The 16,721-nt window shown below is 43.1% G+C and overlaps 1 protein-coding gene, 1 non-coding gene and 1 pseudogene across 2 annotated transcripts in view; 2 read left to right on the top strand and 1 right to left on the bottom strand.

The window, feature by feature from the left end:
• Positions 1-206: 206 nt before the first annotated feature.
• LOC147723977 (protein phosphatase 1 regulatory subunit 14A-like) lies at positions 207-2,018 on the bottom strand (annotated as a pseudogene).
• Positions 2,019-10,212: 8,194 nt separating this feature from the next.
• ADGRE1 (adhesion G protein-coupled receptor E1) overlaps positions 10,213-16,721 on the top strand; it is a 273,334-nt gene continuing 266,825 nt past the window's right edge. Inside the window, exons 1-3 of the mRNA XM_086917969.1 lie at positions 10,213-10,231; positions 10,908-11,018; positions 11,759-11,905. Coding sequence (XP_086774095.1) covers positions 10,213-10,231; positions 10,908-11,018; positions 11,759-11,905 — 277 coding nt within the window. The remainder of the gene's footprint in view (positions 10,232-10,907; positions 11,019-11,758; positions 11,906-16,721) is intronic.
• On the top strand, positions 11,244-11,349 carry LOC147723976 (U6 spliceosomal RNA). Its single transcript, XR_015295353.1, has one exon. It is a non-coding gene; the product is annotated as a U6 spliceosomal RNA (small nuclear RNA).

Raw genomic sequence — 16,721 nt, 5'->3', positions numbered from 1 at the left:
ACACACCCACCCAGAGACAGACACACACACACACACACCCAGAGCCAGACACACACACAGACACCCACCCAGAGCCAGACACACACACACCCACCCACCCAGGACAAGATTATTAGTTACAGTTCTTGAGCTCACACTCCCCCCCTTATCTACCAAGACAAACACAAAGCTGTGTCCCTGCGCGCACACCCTCATCCAGCCAAGTGTCACTTATTTAACTTGTCCCAAAAGATTTCCACCCACACCTAAAAATAAAAAAAAAGTAAGCGTGCTAATTAGCATATAGGTGTGACATAGCTTCTTTCCAGTCCATCACTGCCTGGTGTGCAGTGTATTCACCTAGGAACCTTTAGGACTGGGCAGCTAGAATTGAACAGGTGTATTAATCTCGTGCTGGTTGCCACGTGCACATATGATCTTGCCACGGAAGACAGCATGCTTATTTCAAACCAACTAGGAGGGTTCTTGGCCCACCACTAAGATGTGACCTGCAGGTCAGCAGAGTTTCAGATCCCGGCCAGGTCAAGTCAGCCTTTCTTACTAATTCGATGAATGCCAAACATTAAACAGTACTATTTTCACACAAATAAAGTTCCAAGTAAAGGGCTACAAATAAATCGCCACAGAACGAATTTTAAAATTCCCTGCCTCAACCATTAGCTGAGAAAGCAGAATGCTTTTATTTGACAGTTTTTTTCTCAAAGCACAAAGGCCAACCATTCGCGTCATTATTTCCTCTGAACCCCGACCGCAATAAAAGGTGAAATTGTGAGCAGTTTCTTGTTCAGAGAAAAAGTGACACCCAGGTCCCCTCAGGCTCGACCTGTGGGCGGGAAGCAGAGGTAATAAAAAGCACCGTGTGAATGCCCTTTGGGAGGACTCGACAGCAAACACTGCAGATATGATAACTGGTGGTCACGCACCCACACCGACTCAGGCTGAGGGGATGCGCCCTTACCAGGCGTCAGACGTAGTCACATTTTACTTCACCACCAGTTCGTCTCTTCCGAATTCTGCACCATTGTTGCAGATGAACACACAAACACAAACATATCCTGTTCCCACTCACCTAACAGCCATATCCTCGACTCTCTATGAGAGCGCAACTACCCAGAGACACCCACAGAGACAGGTCTTTTCCAGTCCCCTAGACATACTTTACTCCCACACTCACACCCACCACCGTTACTGGAACCCCCACGCCCCCAACACAGCCACTTCCTCCAGGCTACCCACACTAGCTCACGTGGACCAAGGTAGGCAGAGCCATACCGAGGTAAGTCAACACGTGTGCTAGGCACAGATGCCACTCATTTGGTTCCATGTCTCAGACGGCAATGGCAGGCACAAAACGATGGAATGGAATGCAGCCCCGACTAATTATTAGCGGCTGAGATTATTTCAGGCAGTCCACTCCCACCCGTCACTTTTTTGTTTCGTTTGATCAATCAGCTGCCCCGGATTTGTCCTTCGGATCCCCTAGAAAGGACCTTGCTATCTCGGGTGTCAGGGGTGACGAAGGCAGCGCAATTAGGAAGTAAATGCGGTTCTCGGATCCCTCTGTAGATGCTATGGCTTCCAATCCTTGCCCATCCGGTAACCTGGCCCCTCGACCGTAAACACAAGGCTATTCAAGGGATAAAGGTGGGACAAAGGGTCAAGCAGATGACGCCATTGGCTGTCTGATGGTCCCTGATGTAAATTTGTGTTACCCCCAACTTGCGCTACCCCCGACATTTGGACGCATTGATATGCCACATGAACAACCCCATGAAAGGAGGGGGTGGGGGGGGAGAGGTATTGCCCGGCACTCACCCTGCCCAGGTACAGCTCGTCCAGCCGGTCGTCGATCCACTTCTCCACGTCCAGCCTCTTCTGCAGCTCCTTGCGGTCATATTTAACCGCCACTCGGGCTTGGCGCTTCTGGATGCCCCGTGGCCCCCCGGGGACCGGTTACCCCTGCACGGGGAGGAGTGCAGCTTGCACAGCCCCCGCTTCCCCAGCTTCTGGTCTGCCATCGGATGGAGGAGACCGCCCACTAAGGATCCTGCATATTCACTTTCACACAATCACAGATTCTCTGTGGCACCCGTGACCATTGGGGATCATCTCCGATATGTCCCGCACCCAAAAAAGCAAGTTACCTTCTAACGTCGCCTGTTCACTTTTCTCTCATCCATGGAAGACCTGACCTACATCCGCAAATACTGACTGGCTAGTACCAATTCCAAAAAAAAAACCCTCACGTCCTGTTCCGAAGATTCTCCCCAGGTTAAACTATCTCCTCCTTATGTATAGTCAGCCTTATTTCCAATACGTAAGAAAGCAGCAATGACCGGTGCCCTTTACCTGTGTAAACCAATATGGCCTACTAGGATTCGACCCCCTGCAAACAGGGCCTGTGCCTTCTCCTGAACTCCTTCCTCAGTGATCTGCTGCCCAACCTTCGGCGATCTTATAGTTTTTTAAGACCCCCTCCCCCCCCCCCGAGTTGCCCTGTATCCTTCGTGGTTATTATTTATTTATGCATGCATTTTTATAAAGCGCGAACTTTACCCGAAAGTGTCACAGCGCTGTACAATAGAACTCATGCAATACTCCGTATCCTAAACATCCCGCTGACCCCTCCAAGGACCCTCTTAAGCCCGAACCTATTCTCATCCAAGGGCATGCTCAGATCTGCTCTAGCCTCCTACAAGGACCATTTGTAATTCACTTGCATCCTCTGTCAGTAATACTGCACGCTTGCACCACTCTCCACTGGGATCCTCTGTGGCCTGCTCCCTTCTCAGAGACCATTCCAGACTATGCAGAAGAATAGCTAACATCGCTCACTCTCCCGCTGAGTCGGTCCTCCCCCGTTACTTCTTTGCACCAGATAGCTGTACTCACCACACCAAATCGCCTTGTCGCAGACTTAGCCCCGCCACCGTAGCAGCCATTTTACCGATCCTTGGTCTGCGTAAGACTAGCCACGCGTAGCATCTCGGGATCCGGAAGCCACGCCTCCTCACGTCCCCCAACAGCGACAAAATCGAAATGAAAAAGGCCAAAAACAGCAAAGTACAAGGAAATAGAGAAAGGACACGCATGGACTAACAAAGAGCTAGAGTGCTAACATTACTAATGATAGCACAGACCGATATTCTTAGGCGACATGAATTCTTTCTTTTTATATTTGTAAATAGCGTGAACAATACCCGATGTTGGCAAAACACTTTACAATCGAGCTATTTCCTTACATGGATAGTTACAGAGAGTTCAAAAATTACCAATTTTTCGGAATTGTATATTTGACAAGTGCTTGCTCCCCGGACTCCACTTCCAGCGGGGGGCAGGAAAAAGACACGGCTGAAGAGCCGGTTCACGGAGCCACTGCACAAGTAGCGCCTTGACCCACAAAACACAAGAGGACAGCGAGGCTCACCTTCATTGAATGGCGGCCGGCAAGCTCTGTCTTTTCGGATTTGGGGGCGTGTTCGGTGGGCGTGGCTAAAAAGTGGAAAGAAGAACACCGAACACACCTCCAAATCCGAAAAGGACGGAGCCTATTCGGAGTAGTGGCTCTCTCCTCCAATGGCTGGCCTCCATTTAGGAAGCCAGCCAATGGGAGAGAGCCAAAATTAGAGGCGGGATGAAGAGCCCCTCTAAGAAACATAAGACTCGCTACTTCCGGTTCTGATGAACCGGATAGTACCGAGACCTAAAAAGGACTATGAGAGAAAAGAAAAAGAAAAAAGGACTACGTGAGCGTGAAGGGAGAAACGATGGCGGCCATGTTGGGTTAGTGTGATGAGCAAAAGGTACTTAAGGAGTAAGCAGGGAAAGAAGATGTCACTGGAGGATGTTGCCAGTAGTAATATTACTATCATGCGAACGTTATACAGTATGAATACACAATTAAACAGTTTGAGCTTCATTCGTACTGTGCAAAAATAAAAAACAAACACAAAGGAGGACAGAATCCACATAACTGAAAGAAAATTTCAAGAGGTTCAGTATAAATGATTTTTCTCACAGAAAGAACACCTTTTTTTTTTTGCTCCGCTATAACAACAATCGTAGAAGCACTCCAGGGAGGCATTAGGCCCTCCTGGTGGAACCCTATGAAGAAGCATGTCACCGACCAGGTTGGTGAGTGAGGGTTCTTTTAAAACATTGGTTTATGTCCCGAGCTGCTCTTTTGTTTTCTTGTATCAAGTCAGGTGTGTCCTGGTTTGACTAGAGTCACTCCTTTGTTGTTGTTTAATGCTTTATAGGGGGTTCAGGAGTGTCCTTCTCTCTCTCTCTCGTTGTTATTTAGTATTATTCTTTATACGTCACTTTTTTTTTTTATTCCCATGTGCCTGCCCGAGGCCTATTTCCCGCAAGTTGATGCTATCTTCTGACTTTGCCATGAGTGTCATGTCACAGTCTGGTCCTATTAGCCGACTACGAGTGGTGTCATGGAATGTAAACAGCCTAATTGATGAGGTCAAGAGAGGGGTGGTTCTAAAACTCTCAAAGTGGGTGGGTGCTGATTTTCTACTCCAACAGAAGTCTCACCTCATCAGTAACAAAGTCCCATACCTGGGTACCCACAGCTCTATCACTCTGAGTTTACATGGGGATCTAGGAACACTGGCTTGTTGGTCAGAAATATAGTCCTGTTTTAACATATCAAGAAATGAACAGACAGACACAGTCGATACACTGCTGTTACAGGCATGTTGTATGGGGAATCTCTTGCACTGCTGAGTGTATATGCCCCTACCCCCTCTTGTGGCTCGGATGACGGGCCGTCAGATGAACTCCCTGGGGGATTCAGGGTATTGGGGGGTGACTGGAATAGAGTGGTGAGCCCCTATGTGGATAAGTGACGTCCATAAGGAATGCCCCCAGAGACCAGGACAGCACAGCTTTGCTCTTTTATATCAGCATTGGGTCTGGCAGATGTACGGAGGGTGCACTATGCCTTGGCAGGAGGATATACATTCTCCTCGGCTGTTTATGTTTCTTAAACCTGACTCGAATATTTCCTCATCCCATGCTCACATATTCCCAAGATCTCCGACATTACAGTTTTAGCTCGGGGTCTAGCCGACTATTCCCCAGTTGCCCTGAGGCTTCACATGGGCCACCAGCGCCCAACGCTCCAGTGACGGCCTGGCACCTCCTGAACCCGGAATACCATAAGCACATGGAGTGCTCTATCAATGAAAATTTCACACACAACATCAACATAGTGACATCCCCTGTGATGTGTGGGAAGCTATTCCCCAGTTGCCCTGAGGCTTCACATGGGCCACCAGCGCCCAACGCTCCAGTGATGGCCTGGCACCTCCTGAACCCGGAATACCATAAGCACATGGAGTGCTCTATCAATGAAAATTTCACACACAACATCAACACAGTGACATCCCCTGTGATGTGTGGGAAGCACTAAAACCCATGGTACAGGGGCAGACATTAGCTATTGTGCCGGGGAGCGGCTGTGCAGGGCACGGGAGCTGATAGATCTCAAAGCTTATACTACAGAACTAAGCACAAAGGGTCACCAGAGTGAATGCCAACTGACGTGCAGGCAGCTTGGTCTTGTGCAGCAACAATACCAAATAACTTTATTGGACGAGACCAAACTGGCTTGGCAGGAGGTCCAAAGCTGCAACTAAAATGCAACCTGAACAAGACAGAGATCATGATCTATGGAGCCTCTTCCCCTAACCTTTGGATATCTTGCCGGCTGACACAGGCCTGCAGCTGGGCCCTCAACAGAGTTCTTTAAGGAATCTAGCTATTGCATTTGTTAGTGCCCTCTCCTTTCAAACTTAGATTCAGGTTCCGACAATTTCCTGCTTCGGAATACTTCGGATGCTGAAAAGATTCTTGCCCCTTCTCTCAGAGTCTGCTAGGAAAAAGGTAATCCAAGCACTAATAACCTTGTGACTGGACAATTGCTGTATAACAATGTAATGGCGTCGGTGTGGGGGGTAGGTGCAAAGTCAGACATATGTTTTATACATCGGGGATGCGACTGGGTTGGCCCCTGTCCGGCCTGCTGTTTGCTCTTGCCATGGAGCCCTTGGCAGTGTGGGTGAGGATTGACACACGGGTGCAGGGCTTAGAGTGGGGAAAGGGGCTATTTGACAGAATAGCACTCTACGCCGATGACATCCTCTTCTTCCTTACTGTGCACAACATTACAGGACCCCAAATATTACAGATTATGTGTATCTTTGGGGAAACTTTGGGCCTCCACATCCATATGTCTAAGTCTACTGTGTTTGTGGTGTGTACTAGTCCCCAGGACTTTGAGTGGGCATCCGGACTGCAGGTTGAAACACATGGGTTAAAATATGTGGCCGTGTTTGTGTCCCCTGAAGACACAGTAGCGTAGATGGCCAACTTGGAACTGGTGCTGGCTCGCCTTAAGGAGGATATTAATATCTGTTCTGTTCTCCCCTTGTCTTTGATGGGACGGTCTGCAATCTTCCAGATAGTGTTTCTGCCCAGATTCCTCTATCAAATACAGAGCTTTCCATACGACATTTCATGGCAGTGGTTCGTAGGCTGAATTCCATCATCACTGCCTTTTTATGGTATGGAGGGACCCCTCGTATTGCCATCAACAAATGCTTTCAGTATACTTATTGTGGGAGCATTGTCGTCATGAATATTCACTCATACAACCTTGCAGTCCACCTCCTGATAATAATTGAGTGGTAGTATGACACTCAAGGCAACCCAGCCTTTGCATTAGATAAATGGGCAAAGGGGGGACACTCCTCTTGTTTCAACGGTGGGGGCGGTAGTGATGGTCTCCCCCCAGTGACAAAGGTGGTGTTAAATCTGTGGCTCTCTTCACTCTGATGTTTAAAATGGTGGGGCAGACTGACGGAACAAATACCACTCTGGCAGGGAAGTATACTTTTGCAGATGGCCGCATTAGAGATCTTCCGGAAATAACACCTCATCGGGATATGTACCCTAGGGGATGTTATGCACTATACAATTCTCAAATCTTTCCAATCCATTGCAGGCTGAGTACAGGCTCCAACGCAGTCAGGTCCATTGGTAAGTTTAACTCCGTTACGCACTGACCCCTTACATTACCACCCTATCTGATCTTTCCGAATTCAATCCGTTATAAGGAAAACTTCTCATGGGTGACCTAGGTGACCACAAAGTTGCAAATATCTACCAGACACTTATCTCTAATCAACCCAACACATTTGGTGCCCTCCACTTGGCCTTGCTGCCCCCCACAGGGTCTACTTTACTTGCTATAGACTTTGGCGGATAGTGGTGATTACCTCCCTGACCTGTCTTAAATGTGGTACAGGGTAGGGCACGTTTCTTTATACAGTGTGGAGCTGCCTGAGCTGGATAGATTGGCATGGGGTAATGGCCTGCCTAGGCAGGGTCCTTTCATGACAGATTCCGATGGACCAGAGACTCACCCTCCTCCACCTCAAGGATGATTTAGGCGTAGATAGGTATAAATTGCCTTTGCTATATTTAGGACTGACATTAGCAAAACGGGATATAGCAGAAGAGTGGAAGGCTGTGGACCCCCATCATTGGCAGTGTGGAAGAGAGGGATGGACCACTGTATAGGTTTGGAAATGGCGGTTTATAAAGCGGTGTATAAAGCAATGAGCTGTCCTCAGAAATATCTCAAGAACTGGAAGGGATGGGCTGATTATTGAGGCACAGAGTAGAAGCCAGTCCGTCCCATACACCACCTAATTGATTATGAAGTTCAGGTACACCAGAGAGAAGGGCAGGCGGGTGTGAGACGACCAGTCTACCATTTGGACTTCACTTCTCCGGCTTCACTTCTCCGGTTGTCAATCCGACCCGGACTGGCGGGTATGGTGGCCTGGACATGTCTCCCCCGGGGCGTTCGTCGCAGTCAGCTAAGAATTTGGGGGTTAAAATCGACAACGGTCTGACTCTTAGATCTCAGATCCTTACCCTCACTGGCACCTGTTTTGGGCTTCTCCGCATGCTACGGAAGTTTTTTCCGTTGCTCTCCGAGGATCATAGGAGGATTACGGTACAGGCCCTGATAGGGTCAAGACCGGATTACTCCAATGTCCTATATCTTGGTCTGCCCGAATATCTCCTGCAACGGATGCAGGTGGTCCAGAACGCTGCAGCACGGGCCATCTTTGGCCTGCATAGGCGAGTCAAAGTTTCTGGCCTGTTGCAGTCGCTTCATTGGCTGCCTATCCGACAGCGGATAGTTTTTAAAGCCCTAACCCTTGCCCACAAGGCCTTCTACGCCACGGGGGCTAAATATCTTCAGAAGAGGCTCGCCTCTTATCGCCCTGCTCGATCTTTGAGGTCAGAGGCGAAATTTCTTGCCATCGTTCCACGTGTGAGGAGGTCCCGTATCGGAGGCCGTTCATTCATGCTCCGGGCCCCTCAGCTTTGGAACACTTTGCCCTTGACTCTACGCAGCACTTCAAATCTGCTGGCTTTCAGGAAGGGCCTGAAAACCTGGCTTTTTGCTTCCTAGTCTCTTATGTTCTGTTGACCCTGCCTTCTTTTGTCTGCTGTGTTGTGTCTGTCTTCTTAGGTTGTCAATAAAGCGCCGGGACACTCTTCTGAGTAGCCGAGCGCTATAAAAGACACAATATAACATAACATAACATAACATAACTTATATTTTAGTGATGGTATGTGGGTGTGGGTGGGGATTAGGTTACAGAGGGCAGGTGTTGTTTCTTTTTTCACTCTATTTTTTACCATTTCACTGTGGTATGTACGCCGTACAGACCATATTAAATATTTCAATCTCAAAATAAATAAAATATGTTTTAAAAAATACAATGCATCCTGCTCTTAGGGCTGTTTAGGAATGTGAGAAATTAGATTACTGGTTGAGGGGGATAAACTCTACTCAAACAGCAACCACAATTTCTGTTCAGGGTGAAACACAAGCATACTCTAAATTAACCTGTGCTTAATGTCGCACATCTCAATGCCTAAATGGCTGTTCATGGGGCTCATTGCCCTGTAGTCTTGACAACGTTCTTGTCACTGTAATTATACCCCGGGGCCCTAGGCCACTGAGTCATGAAAAGCAAAAGTACAACATCAATATCCTCCAGGGCCTTCAGGCTGGCTCATCATGAATTTGGTGATATTTGGGCTGACTCATAGGCACATGACAATGGGGATACGTGGGCTGACTCATTGGCATATAACTGTAGGGTTATTAGGCTGACCCATTGGCACATGATTATGGGGATATTTGAGCTGACTAATCAGGATTTGGGAACGGTATTTACACCGCACTCAAACCACGACTGATTGCTTGGCTTAGATACTGGTTGAAGAGGACGAATCCTCTTCAAAGATCCTTCTCTCCTAAATGTCTCCACAACCTAGCAGAACTTCTTCTGCTTTGCGACTTGCCTGTGAATCTCTGACACTGCAGACATCTTCTGCCCTGCAAACCCAGAGACGCAGTGAACACCATCCCTGCAACACTGTGCCTAAAAGGCGAAAACACGGTTAAGTAACATCCTAAAGGTTAGTGAATTAACAGAAAGTGTATCAACCAAAGACTTGTTTTTATGATGCTGAAAAAAAAATCAGAAAACAGGACAACTCTTGAACATTGAGATATTGTGGGTATTGTTTAACGCACATACCAATGCTGTGGTATTAGCTCCCAGTGACATTCTTATGTCCCATCCTTTACTGTGCTGTAGTCTGTGAATCCAAAAGCACACTCTTGCATACCTAGTGCCTTGTGTTCAACATACAAGGTGTACCATAGTGTGCGATGTGAAAACCAGATATAGCTTCTGCCGGGACTCCTGGAATTCCAAGGATAACAGTTGATTTTTGGGAGTCTGTGCAGCAATAGATTCTTTATCGTGTAAGTGACTGTTAGTGCACATGTGAAAGGCGGGAGGGAATATTTAATGACTGCTCATTTGTTGAACAACCACTCTTCTTATATTTGCAGTACAGTTCACCGTGCACACATACCACAACAATGCTCTCCAGGACTGAAAAGAGACATACGTATGACTCCTAGAAGACAGTGACTGAGCTCGAAGGCATGAAAGTCTCTCAGTTTGTTAGTTTGTCCCAACACCCCCTTCCCTTCTGGGGAAGCAGTTGATTTATGGTTACAATTCCCTGATCAGATACCACCCTAGGAGAGATAGGAGGTTCAGCACAATCTCTGTGGACAAGAGCTAGGTGAGCGGCATGACACTTAACATCACTGGTAGCTTGGCACAAAAGTAGTCAGACTTCACTTTGAGGCTATTTGTAAAGTATTTATGCAGTACACAAACAGTAATAAAGTGAAACACAACACATGAAGAAAATCTTATAACAATTTAGAAAAATAGAGTAAAATGAATAACTTAATTGACACCAAAGCAACAAAAATATAATCATTAGAATTTGAAATATGCAATTTTACAGGTTTAGGTAAAGCTATTTCTTAAAAGCACAAAGTGTAAACTGCGATTTGCAGATCTTGCCAGACCAGGATACAGTCACAAGTTCAGGCTGACCACAATGAAGTAAATAAAGTAAGTAAAATAAGCATTGGTAATTGCTAAGACTGAGTGGATTTGAACTACTTCAATAATGTTGATGAGTGGGCTCAAACTCTGGCAGTTTGTGGTCCTTACACCATCTGCATGAATTCATCCTTCTTTTGGCATGAAAGAAACACAAAGGTACAGTCACCTGCATGTGTAGTATTGCTCACAAAAATCTAAAAGAGATGGATCCCTGAGAGTTCTTGAGGGCCGTAAATGCAATGCACTTTAAAAACATGGTCTCCGTGGTAGGAATCTATTGTTAATAGCAAGATATAATTATTGCTTCCTCATGAATGTTGAAATATTTTATAGATATTGATGAATGTGCTCGCTCTTCCACCACCTGAGGACCTCACAGCATCTGCACCAACACACCAGGAAATTACAGCTGCAAGTGCATGCTAGGATTCAGAGATTCACGTACAAGAAGTCTGCAGAACTGCACAATCTTCTGTACCGGTAACATCACTCCGAGAAATTAAAGAAATTAGAAAAGATGGACACCTTGGTGTTTTGGAGGGATGTAAACTCAAAATACTTCAAAGCTTTGACTTTGTGGTTTGGGTCTTTGGCCCAGTTCAGATTTTGGTAGATGCAGGAATCTCCATTGGCATGGCGGAGGACTTAATGTCCACCAGGCTGACACTATCCTGCCCATCAAATTTAGAAACGACTGCCAAGTTGTGCTCGCTTGGGTGGGTAATATACTAAAATTGGAACGATACAGAGAAGATTAGCATGGCTCCTGCAGAAGGATGAAAAACAAATTCGTGAAGCGTTCCATATTTAAAAAAAGTAATTACTGCCAAGCTGACGGTCCTTTTCTAAAACTTTAGCAGAATCTGCTGTCATGACAGTTCCTGTCAATGCTTTTCACAGTTTGGTGAAGGACTCCGTCAACAATCAAAAATATTAAAGTAAATTATCCCCTTGCCATGGGAGTACTCTCCTAACGCAAGATGAGCATTAAGCAACTTTCACTGCCCCTTACCGTCAAGAGGATACAGATGCAAGTACATGCCAGGGTTCACCCTTCCACCTGCAGGAAAGCAGAACAAAAGCACAGTTACCTACATAGGTAACATCACTCCTAAAAACTAAAATAGTTGGATACTTGAGTGATTTGGCGGGATATTGACTCACTATAATTCCAAACTGTATTTTTCTAGTTGCCTCACAAACGTAAACATATTTTACAGATATTGATGAATGTACTCAGACTCCCTCTGCCTGTGGACCACACACCATCTGCACCAACACACCAGGAAATTACAGCTGTAGATGCATGCCGGGATTTATCTTTTCTGCAGAAGGAGAGCAAACAAATGGGACAATCAACTGTACAGGTAACCATTGCTCGTCTATAGGAACGTGATCAAAGATTTTGTAATATTTTTTTCTTTGTTTTTATTTTGAGTCTGAAAAAAGAAATGCTGAATCTTAGTTTCATTTTGATTGCAATGAGAAAGTCTTTATTATTGTTGCTTTCAGCTATTTAGCCTTTTGCAAACAGATTAAAGAGAGGTTAAGGGATGGGCATGCACCCACCCAAGAAAAGGTAAGCCCAGTGCTATTCACCAACTGCCCTTCTATAGTGACTATAGCAAAAAAAAGGCACACAACTGTGGTGAATGTACTCCAGCTAAGAGCTGGCGTAAATCCAGAACCCCACAGGGTCTACCACTGGTACTGCAACACTCCCACAGAAAAAAAGGAGGTTGGGACATAAAATAAAACCCCATAGGAAGCAATGTTAACGATTTAAAATATAGATACATTTAATTTAATGATAGAATAAATGCCACTTAATACAACACATTTCTTAATTTATTTATAACCTTTTTTACTTTAAAAATTCAAATTAGTGGCATAAGTTTGTAACACAAATAATTAACTTACTTGTTATTAATTATATTCATTACTTTTAATGATTCTTTAATATGTAATAAAAAAAAAATTAAATTATCTTTAGGTGAGAATTTTTTTTCTTAATTAGGTAAGTTATTAATGCTGCCATTTTTTAATATTGATTTACATTCAAAATAAATATATAGAATGTATTAACATTTAAAATAAAATACTAAAGTTTAATACATTATGGGGCACATGCATCAATCTAGGATTTTGCATTTCCTAAATAGCGAAAATTAAGGAATCGCTATTTAGGAATTGCAAAATCCTATGCATCAAGAAATCCTACATTTTTTTAGGATTTCTTAAATTTCGGAATTTGTGATTCCTTAATTGCGATTCGCAATTAAGGAATGGCATTACATTGATTCCTATGGGCCTAGAGGCCCATAGGAATCAATGCCATTTTGCATTTCTTTTTTTAGGAAATCGCAATTTGTTGATACATTGCAAGGGTGCAGAGGGGGGTCCAAAGGACCCCCCCCTGCACCCCTGAAATGTATTTTAAAGTGCATGTTTCACACACACGTCCTAAGGACATGTGTGTCTGTAACATGACACTTTTCAAAATGCATTTTTGTGCTTTTTGAAACAATTTCGCAAATTAAGGTCAACCTCGTGTTAATTTTCACTTCCTATTTCAAAATTCGCATTTTTAAAAAAAATGATGCATTGCATTTAAGGAATCGCACAAATGCGATTCCTTAAATGCATTCGCATTTTTAGGAAATGCAAAAAAAAAGCGAATTTTGAAAAATTGTTTCATGCATCCCAAAAACGTATTTAGGAAGTGCAAACGGACGAATTTACCGATTCGCACCGTTTGCACTTTCTAAATAGGTTGATGCATGTGCCCCTTTTATACTATTCCCTATGCTTTACCAATACGGGTGTCTGCACCCCAGTTTCAGAGGTCTCTAAGCACACAGAATGTCAGATATGGTCAGTACTAGTGGCAACTTTACCAGTCATTATTGACATTTATACTGACGCCACCACCTATTTCAGCGGATGGGGACTTGTAAGTCTATTTCAGTCTATGAAAAATTCCCTTTGGGATATTCTCTTGTCATACAGTATTCCTCAATAATCAACAACACTCCACATCATTCATTGGGTCAATACTCACAACACCAGAAAGTCAACATATAGACAGAAATTATTTCCCATAAGGAAAGTATTTATTTTTATTTGATGTTAAAAAATCATTAAAAAGATGTCTTGCTATGGACTAGCACAAACAATGTACACATTAAAAACAATTGTAAAAACCAAGTCACAGAAATACAAAAAATATAATAAAAATTAATATCAGTTTCCAAATGGATTTAACATTGATCACTCATATCAAAAAAGATCATGTAAAGAATGCATTTAGTAATTTGTGAGCAAAGAGACAGCGACGCGTTTCGAAGGGTTCTGTTGATCCACCTCCTTCTTCAGGCTTGCTACACATCTATTTCACACTGCATATCTATATAAATATACATACAAAAAAGATTTTTTATTTGTAATATTTAACAACAACAATGTATATTACACATTTGCCTATATATTTAAATTGGTAACATTTCTGGTAGATTTGTTGACTTGGTTAGGCCAAAAAATACTGTACTAATATTTGAGTTACTGGTGTTGTTAACAAAGGATAGACCCAACTCAAGGAACTCCAAGTGAGTTAAAAGCACATTTAAACCACACATACACCCATTCACTGTTACACTCATTCACTGTTCTTCTGTTGTACAGAATGGCTTATAAACATAAGCAGACAACCCACTCTTGTTTAATGCTAGTAGGTTAGTTATACTATGAATGTTTGCTTCTAAAACCAGGGGGGATTTCGAACCTCGTTTCTAATATATAAGGTACATGTAATGTTCATAGTACCCACCAAAAATTCTGCACAGGTTCCCCAAGTTATTGTCTGGTATTCGAATATGGTAAACTTCTTGACTTCAGGGAGTGTTTAAAAACCTTCCTTTGGATTTTCTACAATTAAAGTAAAACAGCTCAATTATTGCTTAAGGTTTGGTGATCTACTAATCTACCTTCTTCATCAATAAAGTTATTTACACATACCAAGGCTAATATGCCTTAAGCACACCAAGGATGAAAAAATGGTCAGATAATTTCGGCCAATAGCAGGAAAGTGGTCCTGAAATCAAAAAATGATTATTATTATTTTTTTTGCCCTTATTAAAGATAATGTAGATGTATTGCTGTAAAACTTGTATTGTTTATTCTATTCTATTCTTATAGTACCTGTACAATCAGGGTTCCAAATCTTCAATTAATTTCTCTCATATACTTGATCCTTTAAGAAGGATTTTATTCCTTTTTCTCCTTGTGTTATTATCCACTGCACGTTTGGTGATCAAATCTAGAAGCAATCGTAATTATATGTTTATTTTAAAGAAACTAATCACAGTTATTTTAATGTCAAGTTATTGCAAAATAGGGATGCATATTATGACTCTATTGCGCAATCTATTTAAATTTGGTTCATCTATTTTTTAATTAAGGAGTCTTGTTATTCTTAACTATTTGCTGCTTCTCTTCTATCTAAAATAAACCCTCGACCGTTCTATCATGGGTCTTAGGATAATTTAGCTCACCAATTCTACAGGTGCATAGAGAGTACACTCCATTCTATCGGTCAGTGCTGTATATATATTTCTAAAGAGCACACCTAACAGAAGGCTTCTGTCCCAACAATATTACCCGTCTAGCGTGTGTATGACCCCGTCGTCTCCAGCTAGATGGTTCAAGGTGCGGTCCCGCACTGCTAACATATAAGTCATCCCCTGCTGAGTTGCAAACGCTAAGAGCTTCCCTTGTGCTACACTGAGTCAGCCCCCGCCGTCCATGATTAACATAGTTACGGGTACGCTCCCACACTGCCAGCATATACGCGGCATTCCCTGCAGAAGGCACAACCCCAAAGAGCTTCCCTTACAACAACATGCAGCCATCCGACTTACCGGGATTAAAAAATCTCTGTGATTCTCCCAAACGGCATATGTCGAAAGCGGGTGTTACCGAGCCCTTAAATGTGATTGTTAATTGGCCGGAACACAACCGTCATCATCGGGTTATTCACAACACAGATGACGGACTCAACTACGTCCATATACATCTAACAGGACATGCGGAGACGCCATATTGGAGTGGCCTTATATGCCACATTTACAATCTCCAATATTATTATAATCCTTTAGAATTATACCCAAATGACTATTACGAAATATTATTCCTATTAGAATACGAACAACTGACTATTATTGGCCAAACAATTGATATTAGGTGCCATAGCTAACAGGCTCAATCGAGGTTGTAATAACAGCTGCACCCTCATTCTAAATTTTTATATATTTCTAAAGATTGTTATTTATTGTTCAGGGACCACATAAAGTGAGTCTAAGTATTTATCAGTTTTGTTAATCAGGGTCTCTTTTTTTAGATGTTGCAGATATGTCCTAATTTTATTAACCAGGATCTATTTTTGGAATATTACAGATATGTCCTGCCGACATTTTGAAATGGTCCTATATATCACGTCTTTATAAACTTAAGAATTATATTGCACTAAATATTGTTGTCACTACTGTCTGTACTTAGCCTCATATTTCATTTATCCACAATATTATTCTATTATTGCATATATATATATATATATATATATATATATATATATATATATATATAGTGAAGTTGTTTTCGATTTCCTATATAATTCTGGAGCAAGAAAGCTTCATTTACGTGGGTTCATTTGTCCAGATGAATATTTAGTGAGATATATTACACATCTGGATAAATCAGACCATATCTACAATCTCAGGCGGCAACCAGTTTCACCTTATTAGTTTCTCCCATTCCTCTCTTGAATTTAACCCTTGTCTTACAGTATTCAATATAGAGATATACCACTGCTCACGCATTTTACGTTTATCTTCCATATTGCCACCTCTTTTATTTAAGGTCACTTTCTCTAAAATGAACCACTGAAAATCAGATTCTTTGTGTCCTCTCTCTAAAAAATGCACTACCAAGGGTGCTTTCATTATTCTAGTTTTTATTGCTGACTTGTGTTCAGCTAGTCTGATTCTCAGTTCGCGACTGGTTTCCCCCACGTAGGCTAATCCACACGGGCAGCGTAGGAAGTATATGATGTTGCGGCTTCTACAGTTATTCAATGTGTGTCTCTATTGTCATTCCATTATGCAGCAGTTTTTTTTATTTAATGCACTG

The sequence above is a fragment of the Lissotriton vulgaris genome, chromosome 4_1 (assembly GCF_964263255.1).
Source record: "Lissotriton vulgaris chromosome 4_1, aLisVul1.2, whole genome shotgun sequence".
NCBI lineage: Eukaryota > Metazoa > Chordata > Amphibia > Caudata > Salamandridae > Lissotriton > Lissotriton vulgaris.
The sequence above is the reverse complement of the archived record's forward strand: the minus strand, read 5'-3'. Positions and strand labels throughout refer to the sequence as shown.